This window comes from Nanorana parkeri, unplaced genomic scaffold (assembly GCF_000935625.1).
Source record: "Nanorana parkeri isolate BGI_ZX_2015 unplaced genomic scaffold, ASM93562v1 scaffold1050, whole genome shotgun sequence".
Taxonomy (NCBI): Eukaryota; Metazoa; Chordata; class Amphibia; order Anura; family Dicroglossidae; genus Nanorana; species Nanorana parkeri.
This window is the reverse complement of record NW_017307318.1, coordinates 560,836-583,123: the sequence shown is the minus strand read 5'-3', so window position 1 is coordinate 583,123 and position 22,288 is coordinate 560,836. Positions and strand designations below refer to the sequence as shown.

At 41.4% G+C, this 22,288-nt stretch overlaps 1 protein-coding gene across 1 annotated transcript in view; it reads right to left on the bottom strand.

Annotated features, from left to right (window-relative positions):
- Positions 1 to 20,514, bottom strand: part of LOC108796062 (anthrax toxin receptor 1-like) — a 35,540-nt gene extending 15,026 nt beyond the window's left edge. Inside the window, exon 1 of the mRNA XM_018567450.1 lies at positions 20,295 to 20,514. Coding sequence (XP_018422952.1) covers positions 20,295 to 20,419 — 125 coding nt within the window. The 5' untranslated portion in view covers positions 20,420 to 20,514. The remainder of the gene's footprint in view (positions 1 to 20,294) is intronic.
- Positions 20,515 to 22,288: the final 1,774 nt, after the last annotated feature.

Below are 22,288 nucleotides of genomic sequence, written 5' to 3'. Positions count from 1 at the left end.
TGGTGTGTACTTGAATAAAGAACTGGCTAAGTGAACGTGTCCAGAAAGTAAAATAAATGGCTAATTTTCCAAGTGGTCCTGGGTTGGCAGTGCCGTGCCCAAGGGTTCTGTCTTGGGGCCATTGCTGTTCAACCTATTTATCAATGATATTGGGACCGATATGAATAGCAATATTTCAGTTTTTGCTGACAATACCAACATTTTTAGAATAAACTCTACAGAAGACAGATATTACAGGAAGGCCTGGAAAAATTAGGGGTCTGGGCATCTACATGGCAGATGAGGTTTAACATTGAGAAGTGTAAGGTTATGCATTTCGGAGTTAAAAATACACATGCAAGCTACTCATTAATGGGCATTCCACTGGGGGAATCAGAGCTGGAAAAAGATTTGGGAGTCCTAGTGGACAGTCGCTTTGGTAACAGCATGCAATGCATGGCAGCAGTGAATAAGGCAAGCAGGGTACTATCATGCATAAAAAAGGGAATGTACTTTTGAGTAAGCGGTTCAGTTTTGGTCACTGATCCACAGAAAGGATGTCTTTGAGCTGGAGAGAGTCCAGAGAAGGGCAACAAAGCTAATTAAGGGGCTAGAGGACCTAAACTATGAGGAAAGACTGCACGCATTAAACTTGTTCACTCTTGAAAAGGGTAGACTGAGAGGGGATATAATAGTAATGTACAAATTGTTTAATGGAGATGGCATAATCAGTAGTAAACTGTTTACGGTTAGTTCACTCAAGAATACATGAGGCCACCATCGGAAACTGGAAGAGAAAAGGTTCAATCTAAAACAGTGAAGGGGATTCTTTACTGTGAGAACTGTAAAATTGTGGAACTCCCTTCTACAGGCGGTGGTTTCAGCTGAGAAGAACCACCTAGATACTTTTCTCAGCAAACGAGATACACAGGGGTACAGGTAATCTTAGTAACATGCACACACACACACAACCACAAAGGTTGAGCTCAATGGACCGGTGTCTTTATTCAACCTTAACAACTATGTAACTATGTAACCTGAACTTGGACCTTGCGTCTGCCTTACTGACAACAGCTGTAAATGAGCATGCAACCAAACTGGAATTCCAAATCATAAGGCAAGTTACGGGCTAATTCACACCGAGTGCGTTCCAGATGCATAGCAGAGTAGTTCCAGGACGGATCAAAACTGCGTCCAATGTATTCCAAATGGTATTTTGGGCTCTAGTTCACAACGCAGCGTTCAGTTCCAGAGCATGTAAAAAACCTGCAGCAAGCCCTATTTTTCCTGCTCTGGAACGCATGCAAACGCATCTTAAATGCATGCACACGCCCTGGAACGCACTTAAAGCTCATTTTAGGCTAAAAGGAAAAAAAACGGCCCGTAACGCGGCAAAAAATGTGGCAAACTACACTGCACTGCGTGTGCAGAAACTCATGCAGGTCTGGTCCGCATATTGTGTTAACAAGCCCTTATAATTAATTGCCATAATCCTGGCAGAGCCCAGAAATATGGGTAGCATTAGGCCCCCATTCAAATCTGACCAATTTATTGCGCGTTTCCCAATAGCACACACTTGCAGCCAGAGTATGCAAAGCAGAATACTGATGAGATAGCAGGGATTATCTGGAACCATTTGCACAGGAGTGAACACAATGTATTGACCAGAATATGTACTAGCCATATGGTGATACAGCAAGCAGGCTGAAGCGTGTCCTGAGTGAGGTTCTTTATAAGCCAGCAGATGATATCAGAAAGCACCCAGTAACAGTGAACCTACGGAGAGGGGATCTAATTGAAAGGAATACTCAATCCACAATCTCATAGGCTGCCTTCCCGCTAGTTATGGTAGTCACCAATGGAGCTCCGAGGCTGTTCTTCAGTTGTGACACTACCCCTCTCGTCAACATCATCATGTAAAGTACAGGACCATCGGCCACAACATTTTTTTTATTATCAACAAATGCTGGTGGAGGGGGGCCACAGACAGAGTTCATTTATCGGTCCAGCACAGAGTTTTATCCAAGCTGTACCTCAACTGTAAACACTTTTTTTTAGATGGAGTACTTCTTTATAGAGCCATTAAAATTAGTATGCATAAAAAAATCTCAAACTTTAGAAAAAAATTTACAGCACACAACACATACACATGTAAATGTACCTAAAGCATTGTTACATAGGCTGAAAAAGACACGCCCTTTGTGCTCATTGCAGTGCGATTTAAACTGCACCTAAACTCAAAAAATGAACATTTGCCTCTTGTCTGGAGTTCCTCCTGAAAAACTGCAGCGGTATGGGAGTGTGCCTAGGATCTACTGTGCTTTACAGACTCATAGCTCTATATCTGCCGGGTGCCTATGACACAGAAAAGTGATATTTGGTGATGCCATGGAAATTAGCATCTGCATCACAGTCAGGGGTTAGTGACCCTTTCTGTCCTTTAAAAAGAGCAGCCCTGATCTTAATGGAGGGACTTTGCAGCAGACACAGATGACTGGGACTATGATCTTAGCCAAGGCTGCAGGAAGTCAGGCATGGCATCTGGGTACTTTTGCAAAAACATAATTGTTACTCAAGAACCTTCCAGGTTTAATTTGTCTTTTGGGTGAGAAACTTCAAATGTATCAATATATGTTCCAATGACAGTGAAACATATATTACATAATAGAGTAAACATGATCATAAAAATGGAAAACAACTATAAACAGTCAAAAGCAGCCTATTAAATCTGAACTCTAGACAGATATAAAACAACCAATGCAGTTATGTATAATTAAAAATCAATGAATTTTTAAATTCAGCTTCTGTAAGCATCTGACTGTCATTATTTAATGGTTTTTATATAACTTAACAGCTTATAATGGCTTGTTTATCTTCAGAATTCAGAAACGATGTATGCAATCAACCTCCCAATGCCTTAAAAACATGTTAGACTGATAGCACTCGCAGATGCAATAGAGACTAATTGGCTAATCTTCCCTCTCCTAGTCTGAGTGCAGGCATGCAGGGAATTTATAGGAAGGTAATATAATTACAAATGTATGCACTTAAAAATGTACTTAACTGTTAGAAATTGATCATAATAAAATTGTTCCTTAATACATATATTATTTTTTATATATTTTTTGATTACAGATCAGCTCTAGCTTAATTCTGCATGTTTTGTTTTTAAAGATTAGTCCTTATCTCAAGATACCCACATACAATTGAGAAACTGGTGTATAAAACGACAAAGAACATATGAAAAAAACTTAAGCGTGGTAAGTGTTCCTTGAAATCTCTTAGTATTTTGGAAAAGCGGGATGCATTGCCATGGGAATGATTCATGCCAAGTGCAATATTCATGAGAAAGTCATGACTCATGAACATATGTGGGAAATGGTGTGATCTGGAGAGTTCTGATTCTAGGTACCTCTCAGGGTTTTAGTGTTTTCACCCTATATATCAGGTCCCCAAGTATGTATATGTTTATATTAGGCTACTTTGTTTGGCACATACACAAGCTGAGAGCTTTGTCAGGCATACCTCTACTACTCTTCATTTTGCTAGCAACAAGTAGTCCAAGCTGTGACCAATATTAATTCTTCACAGACATAATATGGATATAATTAAGAACGTCCTCACAGGAACTCAGTCTGTTAGTAACAGTAACCCGGTTAAGAGTATATGAACAGTATGTGAACAGCCCCCCTGCAAATGCAATTCCTCTTGGCAGTAGGAGAACATGATCTGTAAACTAAGATTACCAGGACACCTGCTCATGAAGGACATTATAATGGATGCAGCAGGTAATGTTTACTTGTTTCAGACAATATTCATGGTGTAAGACAGAAATACATACATATTGTGGACAAACTCATTTTCATTTATAGTGTATATGGATTAAACACTATGACACTTGCACCATCTGGATGTGCTGGTGATCATTTTTATGATGTCTCTATAGCTGAAGTAAAAAAAAAAAACAATATTTTCCTTTATCTATCAGGAGACACTGAAAGATAACAACCACTGGTGCCAAATAGAACTGTCCTTGTGGAAAGAGGGAGTAGCCCTCACAGTTAGGGAAACTGGGTATCTAGCAACAGAGAAACATAAGGAGTGCCTCCATAGTGTAAAAACAACTTTATTTGCAAATAAAAACAGTTGGTAATGTTCTCAAAAACAACCAATGGTAACAGGCTTGTAGTGATAGGATCTCAAGAGAGATGCGTTGACTTGTTTCTGGGGCCGAACCCCTTTTGTCAGGTTATGAGGAAAGGGGTTCAACCCCAGAAACTTGTCAACCACAGTAATATGTGCAGCAAGAATGACCTAGCTCTTCATCCGCACTTTTAAAGCCTCAGATGTCTTTCAATCCTCCGCTCTCTTGAGATCCTATCACTACAAAACTGTTACCATTGGTTGTTTGTGAGTACATTTTCAGCTGTTTTTATTTGCAAATAAAGTAATTTTTACACTATGGAGGTGCTCCTTGTGCTTCTCTGTTGCTAGATAACAGGAGACATCACCTGGTTTTGTTACTAAATACTGTAGAGGTATTTACATTTGGTCCAAGTTCTAGGCGCAATAAAGATCTATTGAAAGATTTCTACACTAGTTATGTAGTGTTTGAGAGTGTAGGAAGACCACATATAGGCTATAGGAAGGATGTACTAAATTTAGCACCAGGATGTAAACAAGCCATACAATTAACAATATACGTATCTTCATGATGAGTATGCATTCAGTCCAGAACTGCCATTTAAATATACAGTTGGGTGTATTTAGATAAGGCAGTACAAAAAAAAGAATCAAAAGGAAAATCAGGCATAACTGATTTCCTGTTGAGTGGTAACTGAAAATTTATAATAACTGAGAAAATAACTGAGTACTTTTTAGTCTAATTCAGGTTGGTCATCATTTCCTATGATTAACCTGAGGCAGACCAGGCCATTGATTTTTAGCAAAATGACATGGACAACATAGTTTATAGCAGCAGCAGTGAGTGGAAACTGACAAAAATACTCACAGATTGCACAATGAGAATGTACTCTGACTTTCTCAGTTACCACTCAGAAGGCAGTCCAGGTCCTTCTGATTTCTCCAGCCCTGTTTTTATTGAAGGACAATAAACTTTTAAGTGCAAGAGGACTACAGCAGGTGTCAACCTGGGAGAATAATTTACAGCACGATAAGGAAGCAGCTTGCTCTATAAAAAGCGGGCTTAGTCTACGAAACAAGTTGGGTAAAAAATAGTTCCACCCACCTACATTTAATCCCAATAGATGGTGGTTAATTCTGTTACCACACCCAAAAGATTTAGACACAATGGGGGAATTTATCAATTTGGTTGCATCATCATTGTCTTTTAAACTGTTGCACCCCCTAATTTCTAGTGCATATAGCGAAAGATTTATTGTCCTCGTTTAGGTTTCATTTTGAAATGCCTTTATTAGGAGAATTTTCTCAAAATTGTCTTTAAAATCTCTCTCTTACTAAATTCAAAATACTAACAACATCATTCAGAGCCATCTACAACTCTACCCCCAGCTACATCACTCATCCCATCAATATATCGCCCAAACCATCCTTTCTGCTCCTCTGAAGACCTCCTGCTGTACAGCTCCCTCATCACTTCCTCCCATGCTCACCCCCAGAACTTCTCCAGAGCCTCTGCCATTCTATGGAACTCTCAAACACAACCTAGCCGGCTATCTCCTACTATGTCTTCCTTTAGGCGATCACTGAAAACTCATCTCTTCAGGAAAGCCTACCCCACCTCGACATAATAACTGTCCTTTTACTTCTTCCATTAACTCATCCCACACAATTATCACCTTTTGTATCACTTGCCTTTCCTACTAGATTGTACATTGTCATGAGTAGAGCCCTCCTAACCCTCCTTTATTGGAATTGTATTCTAACTGTTCTGTCTCCCTCCATGTAAAGCACTGCACAAACGGTTGGTGCTATGTAAATCATGTGGTGTAATAATAATAATAATAATAATATATTTTCGCAAGCTTGCTGGGACCCTCCTAAAGGACAGCTGAATAGCCCTGACTGAAGTGCTTACCTGACTTGAGGATTTTAAGGTGAATTACTTTTGCGATACTTTAAGAAGTGCTCAGCAGCACTTCTAGAATGTGCAACAGTTTAAAGGTCATTTAATGTCACAAATGCTGAATGCAATTACTGCGCAGTTAAGACATTATGCGGTGTCCCAAAACATGCACAGTAAGGTTTTCTTTCCAGTTTGTTCAGTTAAGCTTTGAAAATGAACGACAGAAGCTGTTTGGTTGCCATTGCAACTGCTCCAGATTCTGTCCATTCCAATTTTGATTAATTCCCTTCTATATGTTCAGAAGAATATAGTACCACTCCCTAACTATCCATGTTGTTAAAATCTGATTTTATTTTGTATTCAATAAACCAGACATATATATTTCTTAAAAAAAATATATGTACAAGTATCAAGTTAATTATGCCTCTTTATGTTTCACTCAGCCTAATATTCAACGCTTTTTCACGGCAGGGCACACTGCATGGTTACCCCTTGTTTATATTTTCCTTTCTCTGGAAATATTCAAGCTGGCTATAGCTTTGAATATTTCTATAAAGTTCGTCCACTTCTTATATTTTCTAAAAATAAGTCTAAATTGGAAGGGATCCAAAACACAAGCCTGCTTCTGTTCTGTTTTATATAGTTGTAATGGAGCAAACCTACACAAAGACTTCTTATTGAACACAAATTTTTTTGTCAGCAGGAACTTCAAATGCCCTCGAGAGTTTCTGTCCATATGTGTGTGTGTGAATGTGTGTCAGAGAAGACTGGTGTTTTTGAAGTTGGGTATAAATACACATACACACCGCAGCACAGTCGCTGACGCAGCACTAGGTCACTAGTACAGGAATCTAACAAAGAAAGTTTTATGTAGGCTGTCCGAGGACAAGACCGGCTCAGCATGGACGCTACAGCATGTCTTTTTCACACACCCTACTGACACAGAATCATAGGAGAAACTCCATCTGCCATTACAAACAAAAAAAAAATCCTCAAATGCCCTTAATTGGCCTCCGTGTATTATCAAAATATATACGTTGTTTGGGGTTTTTTAATGCTATTTAAGAATGATTGCTTTAGTTCCTCATATGATTTTACAATTACTGCATATGTACAATGTTACCTGACTCTGGTGTTATTTAGATGAGGCTTTATATAAAATTTTGTGCTCCACTGCATTAGATGGCCAAACACTGTTTGAATTACTGTGAATTGGCCATAATTTTAATAGTTGGTGGCCCTGCCGACTTCACAAAAGTTGATTACTCAATTGACTTTTGTTGAGTGAGCCGGCTGAAAATTGTCGGCCGAACAGTGATTCCAGCCATTCAGCTGTGGGTTCCAGCTATCAGAATAAAATAACCCAGCAAGTGAGATATGTCCACCCATGTTTAGCAAAGATGGAGGATTCTCTTAGCTTTCTTTTATTCAGTCTGTTATAGTAGTATATGGCCAGGTATAAGGGCTTGTTCACACCAATTGCGTTGTGTTCCAGAGTGGGAGCTGCTGGAACGCACCGCAATTGCTCACAAAACTTCCCCCTTCGTTCTGGGGTGGGAGGAGTCGTGGCGGTGCATTGAAGTCAATGGCACCGTAGCTACACCCCCCTCCCTCGCAATGCTATGGGACAGGTGGCAAAACATTGCCTGCATTCCGTTCCACTGCAAACGCAAAAAATGCTGCTTGCTCTATTTTTTGCGTTTGCAGTGGAACGGAACGCAGGCAATGTTTTGCCATGCGTCCAATCGCACTGCGGGCGGGGGGCATGGCTGCTGTGCCATTTACTACAATGCACCGTCACACCCCTTCCCACCCCAGAACGCAGGGGGAAGTTTTGTGAGCGATTGCGGTGCGTTCCAGCAGCTACCACATTGCAACGCACCGCAATTGGTGTGAACAAGCCCTAAACAATGGCCATCACCCACACTGGTCATAAGAAGTGGATTACTGTGCTGTCCTGCAAATTATTACTTTATAAAGAGGCATACCTCCCAACTTTCTGAGATGAGAAAGAGTTTCAGAGCATAATAACACTTTTAGTAGTTAAATAGTATATTTTCACAAATATCTGCACATCAGACCAAAAACAGGGACAACTGAGGAGCAAAGGGGGACAGGGGGATTTGCTTCCAAATGAGGAACAGTCCCTCCAAATGAGGAACAGTCCCTCCAAATGAGGGACAGCTGGGGAGGTATGTAGAGGGGTCCCTTGTGTTTACAGATGACATGTGACAACCAGTAATATTTGAGAAAGTAGGCTGACTGAAATAGCGTCATCACCTTTGGCTTGGGACAAAACTTGGGACAAAATGTAGTGGAAAACATACAGTGCGGTGTATACAGGGCTTTGTGGCAAGTCATTAGGCATAGCTAATTTTGTCATGTTACTAGTGTCAGCACGATGGCATCATGTGGAGGCCTAATTTATGCCTTTATAACAATTAGCAATCTTTATACTAATTAGGTCCTACTATAAGATCCTGGATGGATACACACTTTTTCCTGCCAATTAGGTCCTTGTTGTGCCACCATAGTGTTTGGCCAATAAACCCTTATAAAGCACTGCTGCAGCTGTACTAATACACAGTAGAGAGAGAGGATCAAGATGGTTCATAGAGTAGACATCAGAGTTGAAACCTGTCTCCATGGCCTTCGGCTAGAGCTAAGTTGCAGGAGGTGAAGGAGAGCTCAAATGAAAAAAAAGGGTTGAGTTTCTTGAGTTGAAGCTGTCAATAACAGTCTGCGTCGCTCCTCTCTGTGCTACTTCTACTTGTTCCCATCCCACTGTTTAAAAGTGAGAGTATTGGGAAAGTGAATGAAATCTGCCTGTCCCAGGCTAGCATACTCCCAGTATAGTTCCAGCCAACATGAGGAGGATTCAGAGCAGCCTTACTAGCAACAGCAACTTCAGGGTGTTCTTTGACTGTAAACAACTATGCCAACACAGCTGTGTGGAGGGGAGGCATCACCATAACACAAAGTGAGTATAACCGACCACCAACCAAAGAGGGCCATCAGGAGACCACTAACCACCATAATTTCCACTAACCACCAGTCCAAATTAGCTATATTAGCGATTTTCTAATGGTTAGTGGGGTCTAAACGTTTGGTTTCAACCATAATGACAAGGACAATCGAAGGAGTATGATGGGAATGTTCCTCGTTTCTTATCTGAAAAAATGAAATTCTAACCATGAATGGGATTTTGGTTCGGGAAAAATTGTACATATTATACTATCAGTTCCGTAAACACAGCAGTATCCACTCTCAATTATATATGTTTCCCTAGCTCTTGTTTGTTAACGTTTATCTCCGGATATAAAAGAAAATACTAGCTCCTTTCCTGCAAGAGTTAACTGTTTGTTTTTGTCTAAGGGGGTTCTGTAAAGTAGTTTCCCTTACTTGATCCCTGCTGCCTAGGCAGTTGTCGCTCACCTCTTCCCCCTTCACTCAGCCTCGTGGGTTGTCACATGGGGTCCTCACATATCATCCTGGGCTATGGATCCTGCATTAGAGGTGATTACATCAGCGGGCTGCTGACTGCCAGAACGCAAGGGGAAAGAGGCTGCAGGAGTTTGTCTTGGAGCTGACCAGAGTGTGGATCAGGTAAGTAACAGTCCTTTACACAATTCCCATAGATAAAAATGAGCAGCCAGCCCTTGTAGTGCAGGGGGAGCCCCACTACAAGGGTAGTTTTTTTTTAGGCTTTAAAGCATGTGAAATTAAAGCTATCTGTATTGCCCAAAATCACCAACTTAAATTAGAGTCTCATTCTCCCAATGTTGTTTTCCAGTGCAGCTTTGAATCTGATTGGTGGACAAGGGGAAGTTCAGAATGATGATTCTTATTTCGGAGATATGAGGCCCATGTGTCTTACAGGGTATGGAGCACCTCGATCATCTGCACAACAGGAAAACATTCATGGTTTTGCAGACTTAAAACTGACTTGTCTGTATAATCTGCATACACATTTGTTTCCCCTCAGAACTTGTCTGTGCAGTGTAGATCCTCTTATTCACACCTAATTATACACTTTCCATCACACATTGGTGTGTTTGATGTTTTCTCACTTCTGCAAGTTGCACACAACAAGGTTGCAGTGTCTTGCTCTGCAATTTTAAAGTTCTTTAAAAGTTAGCCAGAACTATCAGAGGCAGTTGGATACTTAAAGGATTTAATGCCCTAATGGATTTTATAAAACAGATCATCCCATACACATGCAGGCCAGTGTTAACCAGTGAAGATGAGAAGAACTTTGCCTTGTATCGTGTGTTAATTTGAAATAAAGGAAAAAAAGGTTTTTAGTTGACACAGAGTGCTGCCTTTCCTTTTTCTTCATTTGGAATATGAGAAAGTCAATTAGAAATATTTTGTTGGTGAATTGTCAAATCTAAAATTACACAGGGACTCACAGCTCGATAATCTGCATAGATGTGCATGTGCTGATTCACTAGATTATCACTGAATCAGATAAATCATAAATCCTGCCAATCTGGATTACCTGTGTGATAGAACGACAAACAAAACAAAGTCTGCTTATACCTTTTGCCCCTTTCCACTGACCTAACAGATCCCCCTTCCACCTACGCAGATGTACACTTACCTCAATACCATGCTGAAAGTCCTCCCCCGCTTGGCTGCATAGTAGAACCCGGTAGACTTCTATCGGGCCCATCTACCTCCGTCTTCCACGTAGAAAATGAGCTTCACAGATTTGTATCAGGCTCTACTGTGCAGGCACGGCCAGGAGAGAGAGGACTTCAAGTAGAAATATGATAAATGGTATTTATATACATAGATTAAAGCAATTTGGATTCCATTCACCATTATTTCCATGTAACTCCAACATTGGTTGAAAGTATCAGTGTGAGATATGACTTTCTGGCATTCCTATCCCAGATAGTTGTTTGTTTATGTTCTATAAGAATACATTAATCAGCCATAAAATTATGACCACCCACCTAATATTGAGTTGGCCCCCCTTTTGCCGCCAAAGCCGCCCTGACCCATTGAGGCATGGACTTCACCAGACCTCTGAAGGTATGCTGTGGTATCTGGCAAGCCGTCATTAGGAGATCTTTTAAGTCCTGTAAATTGTCAGGTGGGACCTCCATGGACCAGCCTTGTTTTTCCAGCACATCCCACAGATGCTCAATTGGATTGAGATTTGGAGAATTTGGAGGCCAAGTTTGCAAACTACCTTTCAGTTTGTGGTCTACAATGACCCCCAAATCCTTCTTCATTGTTGACCTCCCTAGCGGCATACCCATAATTGTATAACCCATTTGTTTATTTTTTATTCCAAAGTGCATTACTTTGCATTTATCGACATTAAACCTGCCCACTCCCCTATTTTATCCAGGTCCTCCTGTAATGTTATAATGTCTAAGTCCGTGTCTATTACCCTCCCAATTTAGGTGTCATCCGCAAACACGGAAATATCGCTGTTAACACCCTCCCCGATGCCATTAATTAATAAGTTGAACAAATACCTCGAACTCCATGTTCCTCAAACCATACTGGCCATGCACTGTTTGAATTTCATCCGAGTCTTGCTTACTCAGCCAAAAGTCAACCATTGCGTGGCCCAGTCAGCACTCCTGCACTCAACAAAAGATGATTTTTCACTTGACATTTGTGGAAGGAACCGGTCCAAACATTCTTGGCCGAATGGTAACTGTAGCCAATCAGCCGCAGTCACACATGGTAAGCAAAGGGGCGGGATGCAGTGATGTCATTTACCTTCTATGGCTATATACCTATATTTGGTAAAGGACACTTACCTAGTATGGCTATGTGGCCAAATAAGGTATATGATGTCAGCAGAAGCATCCCACTCCTTTGCTTACATAGAGCTGTAACATGGGTGAATGCTCAGCCCTCAGCTAACAGAGGAAAGTGGAACTTCCTTGTGTGGACCAGGTTCAGTCCGCACCTGAGATCACCCCTAGTCTTGTCAGGTTTGGTGACCAGGTTGGTGGTTGCTTCTTGGACTATCTTACTGTAGGGTTTACAAAGCAATTTGAAGGCCAGTTGACAAGATGTTCAGGCATGGTGGTGCCTTCTTTACACACTAATATTATAGCTTGCTTTACGCATGCCAGGAGTTTTGCCTTACAGCTGAACTCCAAGCACAAACACGTTCAGCTAAATATATTCCTCAATAGCCAAAATAAATATAAATCTACTCTGTGTGCACCAAATGCCTTTGCAAATCCAAATATTACCTTGTAAAAGTATCACAGTACTGTACATAGCCTGTGCACAGAGCAAAGCTCTATGAAAAATATCCCAGGATATTGTGTCCTTTATTCCTTTTTTGCTTGGTATGTGCAACGTTGAGTTTATTTAAAGGGATACTAGAGTGTATGATCTGAAAGTATGCAATGCTTGATCTGGGAGGGTCTTTATTACAGGAAGCTCCTGTACAGAGGTAAAGTTTGAGTGTTGAGATGTCTGAGATATACCAAGAATATGTAATATGACAGGTGTGTGACTGGGCGACAACAAATGAGCACAATTGGGAGATAGAGTCAAAACGTTGTCACGTTATAACAGGATGTGCCAGAATAAGACCCTTCATGGCAGAATAATGTATTATTATTTAATTGCACTGGCCTCCAAACTGCGGCCATTGGGCCAGGTTTGACAATATGCTTGCATTTAACTGGTCCTTAAAGCACTATTCGTCCCAGAGACACCAACAATGGGGCACAATTTATTCCACTGACGCCAACAATGGGGCATTATTTCTCCCACAGACATACTCTTTTTCTCACAGGCACCAATGATGGGGGTACTATTTTCCGACAGACACCAATGATGGGGTACTATTTTTCTGACAGACAGAAATTATGGGGTACTATTTCTTCCACTGACACCAACGTTGAGGCATTATTGCTCCTTCTACTGACCACAAGTACTATGCCATAGTCTACTCTCACTGACCACTGAGCCTGGGGCCTTTATTATTTCCAATGGCCACAGTCTGGTCCCTCTAAACCAGGGGTAGCAAACCTTCGGCCCTCCAGCTCTGGTGGAACTACATATCCCATTGAGGCATTGCAAAATTCTCACAGCCACAGACATGACTCCCGAAGAGAGATGCATCATGGGGTTTGTAGTTTCACCACAGCTGGAGGGCCGGAGGTTTGCTACCCCTGCTTTAAACTCTTAAGGACAGTTAACTGGCCCTTTGTTTATAAAGTTTGGGGACCCCTCTTTTAATAAATGCTGCAAACGAAAAGACTGAACATTACTTTTAAAATTACCATAACATTTTAGTTATTGGGTTTAAAAATACTTGAATTCCAAAAGTATACTTATATTACAATCTAGCAAACATGTTTTTGATGAGTATACAGTGTTTTGGTTCCTCTAATACTGCGCAATTGTAATCTATCACCAAGCAAGGAAGCCTCAAATTGTATATGTTTTTAACTGACTACTTCACCCAATGCTACAGTTACATACCAGTAATGATTTATTATTCTTGGAGGGTAGGTATCACATCAGAATTGGTATATCAGAATATAAAAGAAGGACTACATTAGGGCTGCAACAACTAATCGACATAATCGATTATAATCGATTATTGAAAAAGTTGTCAACTTTTTCAATAATCGATTAATCGGCTTCCGATCAGTTGGCCCTGTTCACGGGTCCACAAACGCGCACCGCACCTCCTCCCCAACTCACGCTCACCGCTGCCAGACCCGCTTTGCTGGGATTTGTAGTCCTCTATAGCCGATGCCATTCTGCATTCATTGCTGTATAATTTTACACTTTCCATTTCACTATATTGCACACCACACCATTTTTTTACTTCCACCGCTCCAAGCTTGCTCCTGTGATGGACTACAATCTCAATACAAACTAGTAGTCCATCACTGAAGCCATTTTTTAAAATGTATGTTATTGTTTATCCGATTAATCGAACTCAATAATCGGCTAACTAATCGATTTTGAAAATAATCGTTAGCTGCAGCTCTAGACTACATATGACAGACTTGTACTAATGATACCACATCTCTTTATCATTTAAATAGCTCAATTAAAAAGTATTTACATGTTTAAAAACATATTCATCTTACATAATCCATCCAATATTCATTTTATTTTTTTATCCGATTAACCGATTAATCGAACTTAATAATCGGCTAACTAATCGATTTTGAAAATAATCGTTAGCTGCAGCTCTAAAATAAATAAAATCACTCTTTTATATCATTCTCTGAGAGCCAGCCCCACTTACTACTTGGGTCAGTAATTCATTAATTTTCTTGGTCTCAAATTCAGAGTCTTTTTACATACAGTTCATATCTGTCATCATACAGCAGATGCTGGCAAGGAGAGGGACATAATTTGACGTGTTTCACAGAAAAAAATATTCTGCTTCCTCAGTAGACTATATGTTCATATATGGTACTTTACCCAGTTTTACTAAAAATCACAGCAGCATGCGGATTTAAAATCTTACATTCATTAGTTAAACAAACTTGTTTTTCATTTAATTATAAATAGAGTTCATCTACTTCCTGGTCCAGTTCTGCCACAAATAATGTAAATGCAAAAGCATTGCATACTAGTAAGGTTACATCAGCAGAGCATTGCTGGCAAATCTCATCTGTAATCTCATGAGATCTCAGGGAAAAGCATTTTCCTCCCCTGAGATGATGTGCATTGTCACATGTCCTAGTCACATGTCTAGTCATATGTGCCAGAGTTCAAGGAAGTAAATGGAGAGCTAGTAATCTGCTCTTAGTTAACATGGCCAATGCCGGAAGATTGGGAAAGAAAAAAGAAATAAGATACAGTATGCAAAGAATACAAAGACGGCAATGAGCTATAAGTATGTGTTTGTAGATTGTCATTACTAAACATTTCTAAAAAGGTGTGTTTGTTGTTTAAGGAATATAAAATATACATATTTACAGAGCTAACTCGACTGAAAGGAAGACCTCTGTCTATCAAGTTGAACCCTTAAAAAAAAAAACGAACAGTTGTGGTTTAGAGAAAGCAGAATAAAACCCCAGATGATCAAATTTTCCTTACAGCGAAAAACAATCCTTCCTGACCTCACGGAAAGGGCAATATGACCTTATTTGCCTGTTTCTGGGGTACACACAGAGTTAATATTTGAACGGGAGAAAATGATGTTTCAACAGAAACAGTTTTAGTTGTTTCTAAAATGAAGAAGTCTGCATTCTTCAGTAAATTAAATCTTATCTTTGTGTGAAACATAAGACCTTGAAACTTATCATCTAATTTCTTTCTTTGTAGCTATTCTATGGTCCATATTATTATAATTAGTTTTTAGTTTTGTATACATGTATGTCTTTCCATTGGTTTATGCTCCACTATCTCCCCTTTCACTGCCCATATAATCTTTTGTTTTAACAATGAACATTTGAATATAGAGTGAACACACAACTTGGTGTGACTCTTTATTCCCAAGTAGTTGTACTTGAAGCTGACAGCATAATCGAATCCTGGGGAAACCTTAAAGAGAAAGTCCTACCAGGTTCAAGTCCGCTCAGTGTAACTTTCCTGAGGAACCCTAAGGCTGGGTTCACACCTAGGCGTATCGAATATGCACGTTTGTCGAGCGTTTTTACCACATTTCACGGTTAAAAAAATGCGTAACAAACGCACGTTTCCGAGGGCTACCTGGCTGTATACCAATGGATACACGCGGCAAATACGCCCTAAAAAAGCATAGGGGGTTTTGCAGCACGTTCCTACGCGCTGTAAAACGCCCAGGTGGGGTCCATGCCTATAGGCAATCATTGGTTTTCCCATGTTGAGCGTTTTACGCGCTATAAAACGGCCAGGTGTGAACCAGGACTAACACTCACCAGGCAGTTTGGACGAATCTCCTGGATGAAAAGATTATTATTAATTTGTATGAATTAAGCAACTTTGTATGAATTAAGAGGCTGCCTTTGACCCACTGGTACTCAATTTGCCAGCGTTCCCCCAACACTCCTTCCTTCATCGCACTAAATATCCCAGTGTTGGATGTTATCAAACACTGTCAGATGTTTCAACCATACCATGAAGCATTGAATATCGCCATCGGCTGTGATGGAGGAGAGAGAAGTGGAGGAGTGCTGGCAAGGTGAGTATAAGAAACTCAGGGAGCCCTTTGCAAAGACATTGGGGTCTATTCACGAAGCTGCCGAAAGATCTGGCCGTAGCTTCGGCCGATCCTTCGGCTAGCTTCGGCCCCAGGACCCCTTTGGTTCAGTAGAACAGAAGGGGTGCTGTACGGGCTATTCACAATAGCCCGTACAGCTCCCGAACATGGCCGAGCGGCTCAGTCGAGCCGAACACATATGCATCTGCAAGCCCCAAACCCTCTGCCATAAAAATTGTTGCGTTTTTCCTTTTTAGTTTGTTTAATTTTTTTTAAAGCAGAACTCCGGGGAATATTTTTCTTAATCCTTGCAGTGGGGCTCCGCAAGGGTTAAGTGATCGTTTTGTCTAGGTTAAAAAATGACTAAGTTATATTCACCCAATCCTTGGAGCCGATGTTCTATCCAAAGCTCCAACTAATTGAGATCTCCAACTATCTCACTTCCGGTACTCAGAAAGACTGGAGCTCTGTACAGTCGCGGTGCGCAAGCGCGCATAGCGTTTTAAAAATACTCGTCGAGTTTTCCACCTGCTGAATATTGCTAAAATGCAACTGTACAGAGCTCCGTCAGTCTTTGTGTTTTGCAGTCTAACGCCGTCTGGTCGAAATCTCCAACTTGCAAGTACCCGGCAGTGAGGTAGTTGGAGATTTCGATGAGTTGGAGCTTTCGAACACCGGCTTGCTCTTAGACGTCTCTTCCACCTATCTTCTACTCCATGTTATGACCCTTTGCGTCCTCACGTCATAGTTACATAGTTACATAGTTACATAGTATTTGAGGTTGAATAAAGACATATGTCCATCATTCCAACCCATTGTGTGTGTGTGTGGGTGTAAAGATCCTCGCGTCATCTCGTTTTTAGGAGTACTTGTACCCCTGTATATTACCGTTTCTCAGGAAATCGTCCAAAAGCCTCTTGAATGATTCCAGACTTTTAGCTGAAATCACTGCTTGCGGCAGTGAGTTCCAGACCCTAACCGCGCGAACTGAGAAGAATCCCCTTCGCCCCTTGTGTTTGAATTTTTTTTCTACCAGTTTTAGGTGGTGTCCTCTAGTCTTTGTTACGGAATTAATCGTGAAGAGTTTATTGCTAATGTTGCTATGACTATGGAACATTTTGTATGTGAAAATCATGTCCCCCCTTAATCTCCTAAGTTCCAGCGTGAACATATTTAAATTTAGTAACCGTGCCTCATAGCTCTTGTCCTCCATCCCTTTGATGAGTTTGGTCGCCCTTCGCTGGACTTTCTCGAGTTCAAGGACATCCCCTCTGTGTACCGGTGCCCAAAACTGCACCGCATACTCCAGGTGAGGCCGAACCAGTGATGTGTAGAGTGGCAATATTATAGACTTATCCCTGCAAAACATTCCCTTCTTGATGCAGGACAGGACTCTACTAGCTTTGCTTACCGCAACCTGGCACTGTAATCTATTATTGAGTTTATGGTCTACAGTGACGTCCTATACATATTGCGAGTCTTGGGACTTTAGACTGCTGCAGCGGAGGAGAGAGGTGGAAGGGAGTGGTCTGAGAGCAAGATGGAACGGAGGATGGGGTGAGTATAACTTTTTTTATTTTTGAACCTAGACAAGAACAAGCAATTTCATCTTTGCAGTGCAGGGGTAGCCCTACTGCAAGGGTTAAGACAAGTTCTGCTTTAAAAAAAGGTTTTCTTTTACTCCAGCCATACTTACCTAGGCAAGAATGAGTATGTTTTCTAGTGAGAACCCAGCACAAGAGGTAAGAGGGGATAGGTGGAAAAAAAGCCGGGGTGGCTAGACGTTCCTATTTAATGTTAAGGAGGGAGCTGGGGAGCTAATGTTTATCATAATTAACCCTGTCTGTACTGTGCTTGCAGATGTTATCAATTGTGAACTAGATTCGAACACCAAAGTTTAAAGATATCAGGGCATGTGTTCTGCTTTGTATGTTAATAAGAGGAATATGAGTCTGTCCCTACTTTCCCTACTGTCCCCCTCCACTTTTACTTTAAATTCTTCAGAGTATCTTTAGGATTTTCTGCCCAAAAGCCTGCTCCAAAGAAACAACCAGAAAGGTAAGAATTATTATTTAATATATATATATTTTTAGGTATGCTGTATGAATAGGAACACATAACTGGGGAATCTATCAAAACTGAAGCAGAAAAAAAATCTGGAGCAGTTGCCCATGGCAACCAATCAGCTTCTCTTTTCAGTTTGTTCAGTTAAGATTTGAAAACGAAAGAGAGAAGCTGATTGGTTGCCATGTACAGCTGCTCCAGATTTTGTCTGCTCCCGTTTTTATGAATTTCCCTCTTATTTTTTTCTTTTTCAAATGTTACTGCAAAAGAGGAAATACACTTTAAGAAGTCAATGCCCCCTCAGGGTCCATTCACATCAGCCGCTGCACAAAACACACGGCGGCTGGTGTGCGGTGCCCAACACACTGCCGATGCATCAATCCTGGCACATCACATTGTATACTTTTTTTTTTTTTAGAACTTTATTGAAATGTCAGGGTGCATCCTGCTGCAATGAAAAAAGTAAGGCATGCTGTACTTTTTTTCAGTGCACACCACTGCGTTCCCATCACAATGTGGTGGTATGAACTGTGCCCATCCATGACAAGGCAAATTGCCTTGTCTTGCATTGGGGCTGCTCTGGAAACATTGGCCAGTGCAGCCCCAACGCATGTGGTGTGAATGGATCCTTAAAGTAATACTTCAGTTGTAGGTGGGGACAGATGTAACAACCACTACTTAATTTCATGTTTCGTGTGGACTCCAGTGCTGACATCTCTCTGCTATAGTTTTTGAATCTGTTGTCACCTACCTTTGAGTGTTTTAAGTTCAAAAACAAATAAATACTTTTAAAATACAAAAGGAAGCATGGCGTCCCCCTTTGTAATGGCTATAGAAGGTGTGCAAAGAGCTCCCCACTGGGATCTCTGACAGCTATGGGAAATCACTAACACAGCATCTCCCTTCTACAACAAGGCAAGCTACAGCTTAAAGTGGAACTCCTTGTAGAACCTAAATTAACCCCTAAATTAACCCCTTACTACGCCTACACTGCAAGGGCCCTCATCTCCAATACACTGTATAGAACATGACGACTCAGTGGACTTTAGACCGCCGGAGCGGAGGGGGAGAGAGGCTGCAAGGAGCGGTCTAGCAGCCAGGTGGGATCGCGGTTCAGGTGAGTATATCTTTTTTCTTTAAGCTCAATAGACAAAATGAGCACCTAAGTCAACTGCAAATGTTAATTTTGTTTCTGTCTGGGGTTCTTCTTTAAAGTGTAAGTATAGTCAAAACTTTTTTTTTGCTTTGGAAAAGTAGGGGAGGGTTAAGACCCCCTGCTAGTTTTTTTGTAAGTGTCTGTGTCCCATTGGATTTCCCTTACTTCCTCTCCCAAGTAAGAGGAAATCTCTCCAAAGTGTCGCCATTGGAGAAATTCCCCTCACCTCCATTGCCTGCGACAACCCATAACTTCTGGGTTTCCCCTCACTTTTGGGACTGTAGACAATAGACACCAGGACAAAAAAGAAAGTGAATCTTCCCCAGCAGGGTCACAGAAACCAAAAAAACCTGAAAGTGGTTTAACTCTTCAATGTTTAAATGTTTTGGCTCTACATCCACTTCTTTTTACTCTTTCTGTACTGAGAGTTGCAGCATCTTTCCAAATGTTCTTGTCCCTTGTACAGTCCTTAGGGTTAAAATATTTCACTTTTTATAGATATACTAACCTTGACTACACAGATACAAATTCATTGGAAATCCTTTCTTCAAAACCTATTGTGCAACTGTGAAGCAGACCTCTTCAGCTTCACTGGAAGTGACAGCACTGCCTTTGATCCAATATTAGTCAGGGAATTGCAGCTCACATCTGTGGCTTTATTTCCTGACAGAGCCCAGTAAATACACCAGCTCAGCCCTAATGTATCTAAAAGTCTGATAGTTATTTACAAATGTTGACAACTGTTGAAATCAAATTTGTTGCAATGGTTACATGTCCTAAAATCTAGGAGATTGCAGTCGGTTACTGTACTTTGCACATCATCACCAGCATTTACACTAAGCCTGTGGAGTCTTGCAAACTCTCTTTGTTGTTGGTTGCACTCCATGCTCCCCTTACAATGTGGCACTTACTTGTCCAGGATGAAGTACAGATCAAATGCCCCATCACAAGACCTCTGCTCCTCGGTGTACTGAGCCTGGCATAGGAGGGGTAGTAGGGGCACAACAAGAGCTAGCAGCTGGATGCCTGTCTTCATGGCCCAGAGCTTGTCCTGAGTCTTCCCAGCGAGGACTGATGGAAGGAGGGGGAGGATAGGGGGCAGCTGCAGCCAGGGTGGGATAGAGAGAGGGATGGAGGAGGAAGAGGATATGGGGAGGAGGAGAGGAATGTCTATGTAGCTCAAACCTCAAGGGGAGGAGAGGTTGTTAACTCATTCACTGCACATTGCTAGGAGGATTTCAGGACGTTTTAGCAATTTGAGCTATGTTCTTAACTGGGAGAAAGATGTAAATAACATAAAGTAAAAGAACACAAAAAATAAATATTATGAACATTGAATTATTAAACTGCCCATTAAAACAATAAAAAAAAATGATGATTAGAACTTTTATTCATTAAAAGGCCAACTAAAAGTTAAAAAAATAAACATTAAAAATGCTGAGTAGAATTTGTATTCACTAAACAGCTGACTAAAAATCATAAAGTACAGTAGAATGAAAAAAATAAAATGGTGATTATAAGTTTTATTCACTGTAAGGCCAACTAAAAATTAAATACTAAAGTATAAAAATGGTGATTAATAGTGATGAGCCGAACACTCCAATGTTCGGTTCGAATTCGAACTTTCGAACATGGGAAAAGTTTGAATTCGAACTTGAACTCAATGCAAGTCTATTGGGGTAGAATTTTGAAAATCAAATGTCCCCATTTTGAAGCCTTATGTGTAATTTACTGGCCATAAAAAGTGTATGGGGATCTGGGTACTGCCCTGAGGGACAGGAATCAATGAAAAAAAAACTTTTAAAAATACAGTTTTTAAAGGAGCAGTGATTTTAACATCACTTAAAGGGTAAGAATAAAAATGAAAAATTCCTTTAAGTATCGTGCCTGGGGAGTCCAGTTAAACTGCCTGTAAAGTGGCGCATCTGTACAATGTATAGAACCTGCTGCAGCAAAAATAGCAAATCTAAATTAAAAAAATGACTTTTTTTTTTTTTTAAAGCATGCAGTTCCCCCTCCCAAACAACACCAGACCCTTTAGGTCTAGTAAGAATGTTAGGAAGGACCCCATTTTTTTTTAAAAAAAGCATGGGGTTTTCCTCAAAGTCATACCAGGCCCTTAAGGTCTGGTAGGAATTTTAGGAGAGAGCCCATGTTAAAAAAAGTGTGTGGGGTTCCCCCATAAAGTCATACCAGGCCCTCAAGGTCTGGTAGGAATTTTAAGCAGGAACCCCACCCCAAAAAATGGGGGGGGGGAAACGTGGGGTCCCCCCTAAAATTCCATACCAGACCCTTGATCCGAGCACAGGGCTGGCAGGGCAGGAAAAGGGGGGGGCCAGAGAGAGCCCGCCCCCCTCCCCCCTGCGATACCAGGCCACAGGCCCTCGGCACTGGGAGAGTGTTTTTCCAGGGCCGGCCCTGGAAAAGCACCTTGGGGGATGGGGACAAGGGCCTCTTCCCCACAAGCCCCCAGTGCGTTGTTTGTGGGGGTGCGGGCAGGGGGCTTATTCACTAAGAAAGTCCCCTCTTACTGGGGGGTGACAGCCTGTCACCCCCGGGGCCTCTCCAGCGAGAACGCGGCCTTCGTTCGGTACCCAGCCGGAGCCGTCTGGCCGGATAATCAGGAAGCCGGGCGCCGTGTAATGATAACAGGCTGCACATACTAAGGTAAGGTAACCTTACCTCACGAGGCCAGCTTCCTGATTGGCCAGCTTCCCGACCAATCAGGAAGCCAGGCAGCGCGTCATTACACACTGCCCAGCTTCCTGATTGGCCGGGAGGTCGGCTCCATGCTCTCTCATCACAAGTGACAAGAGAGCGTGGAGCCGCTTCCCGGTCAATCGCGAAAACCGGGCAGCGTGTAATGACACGCTGCCCGGCTTCCTGATACCGGAAGTACTCATGC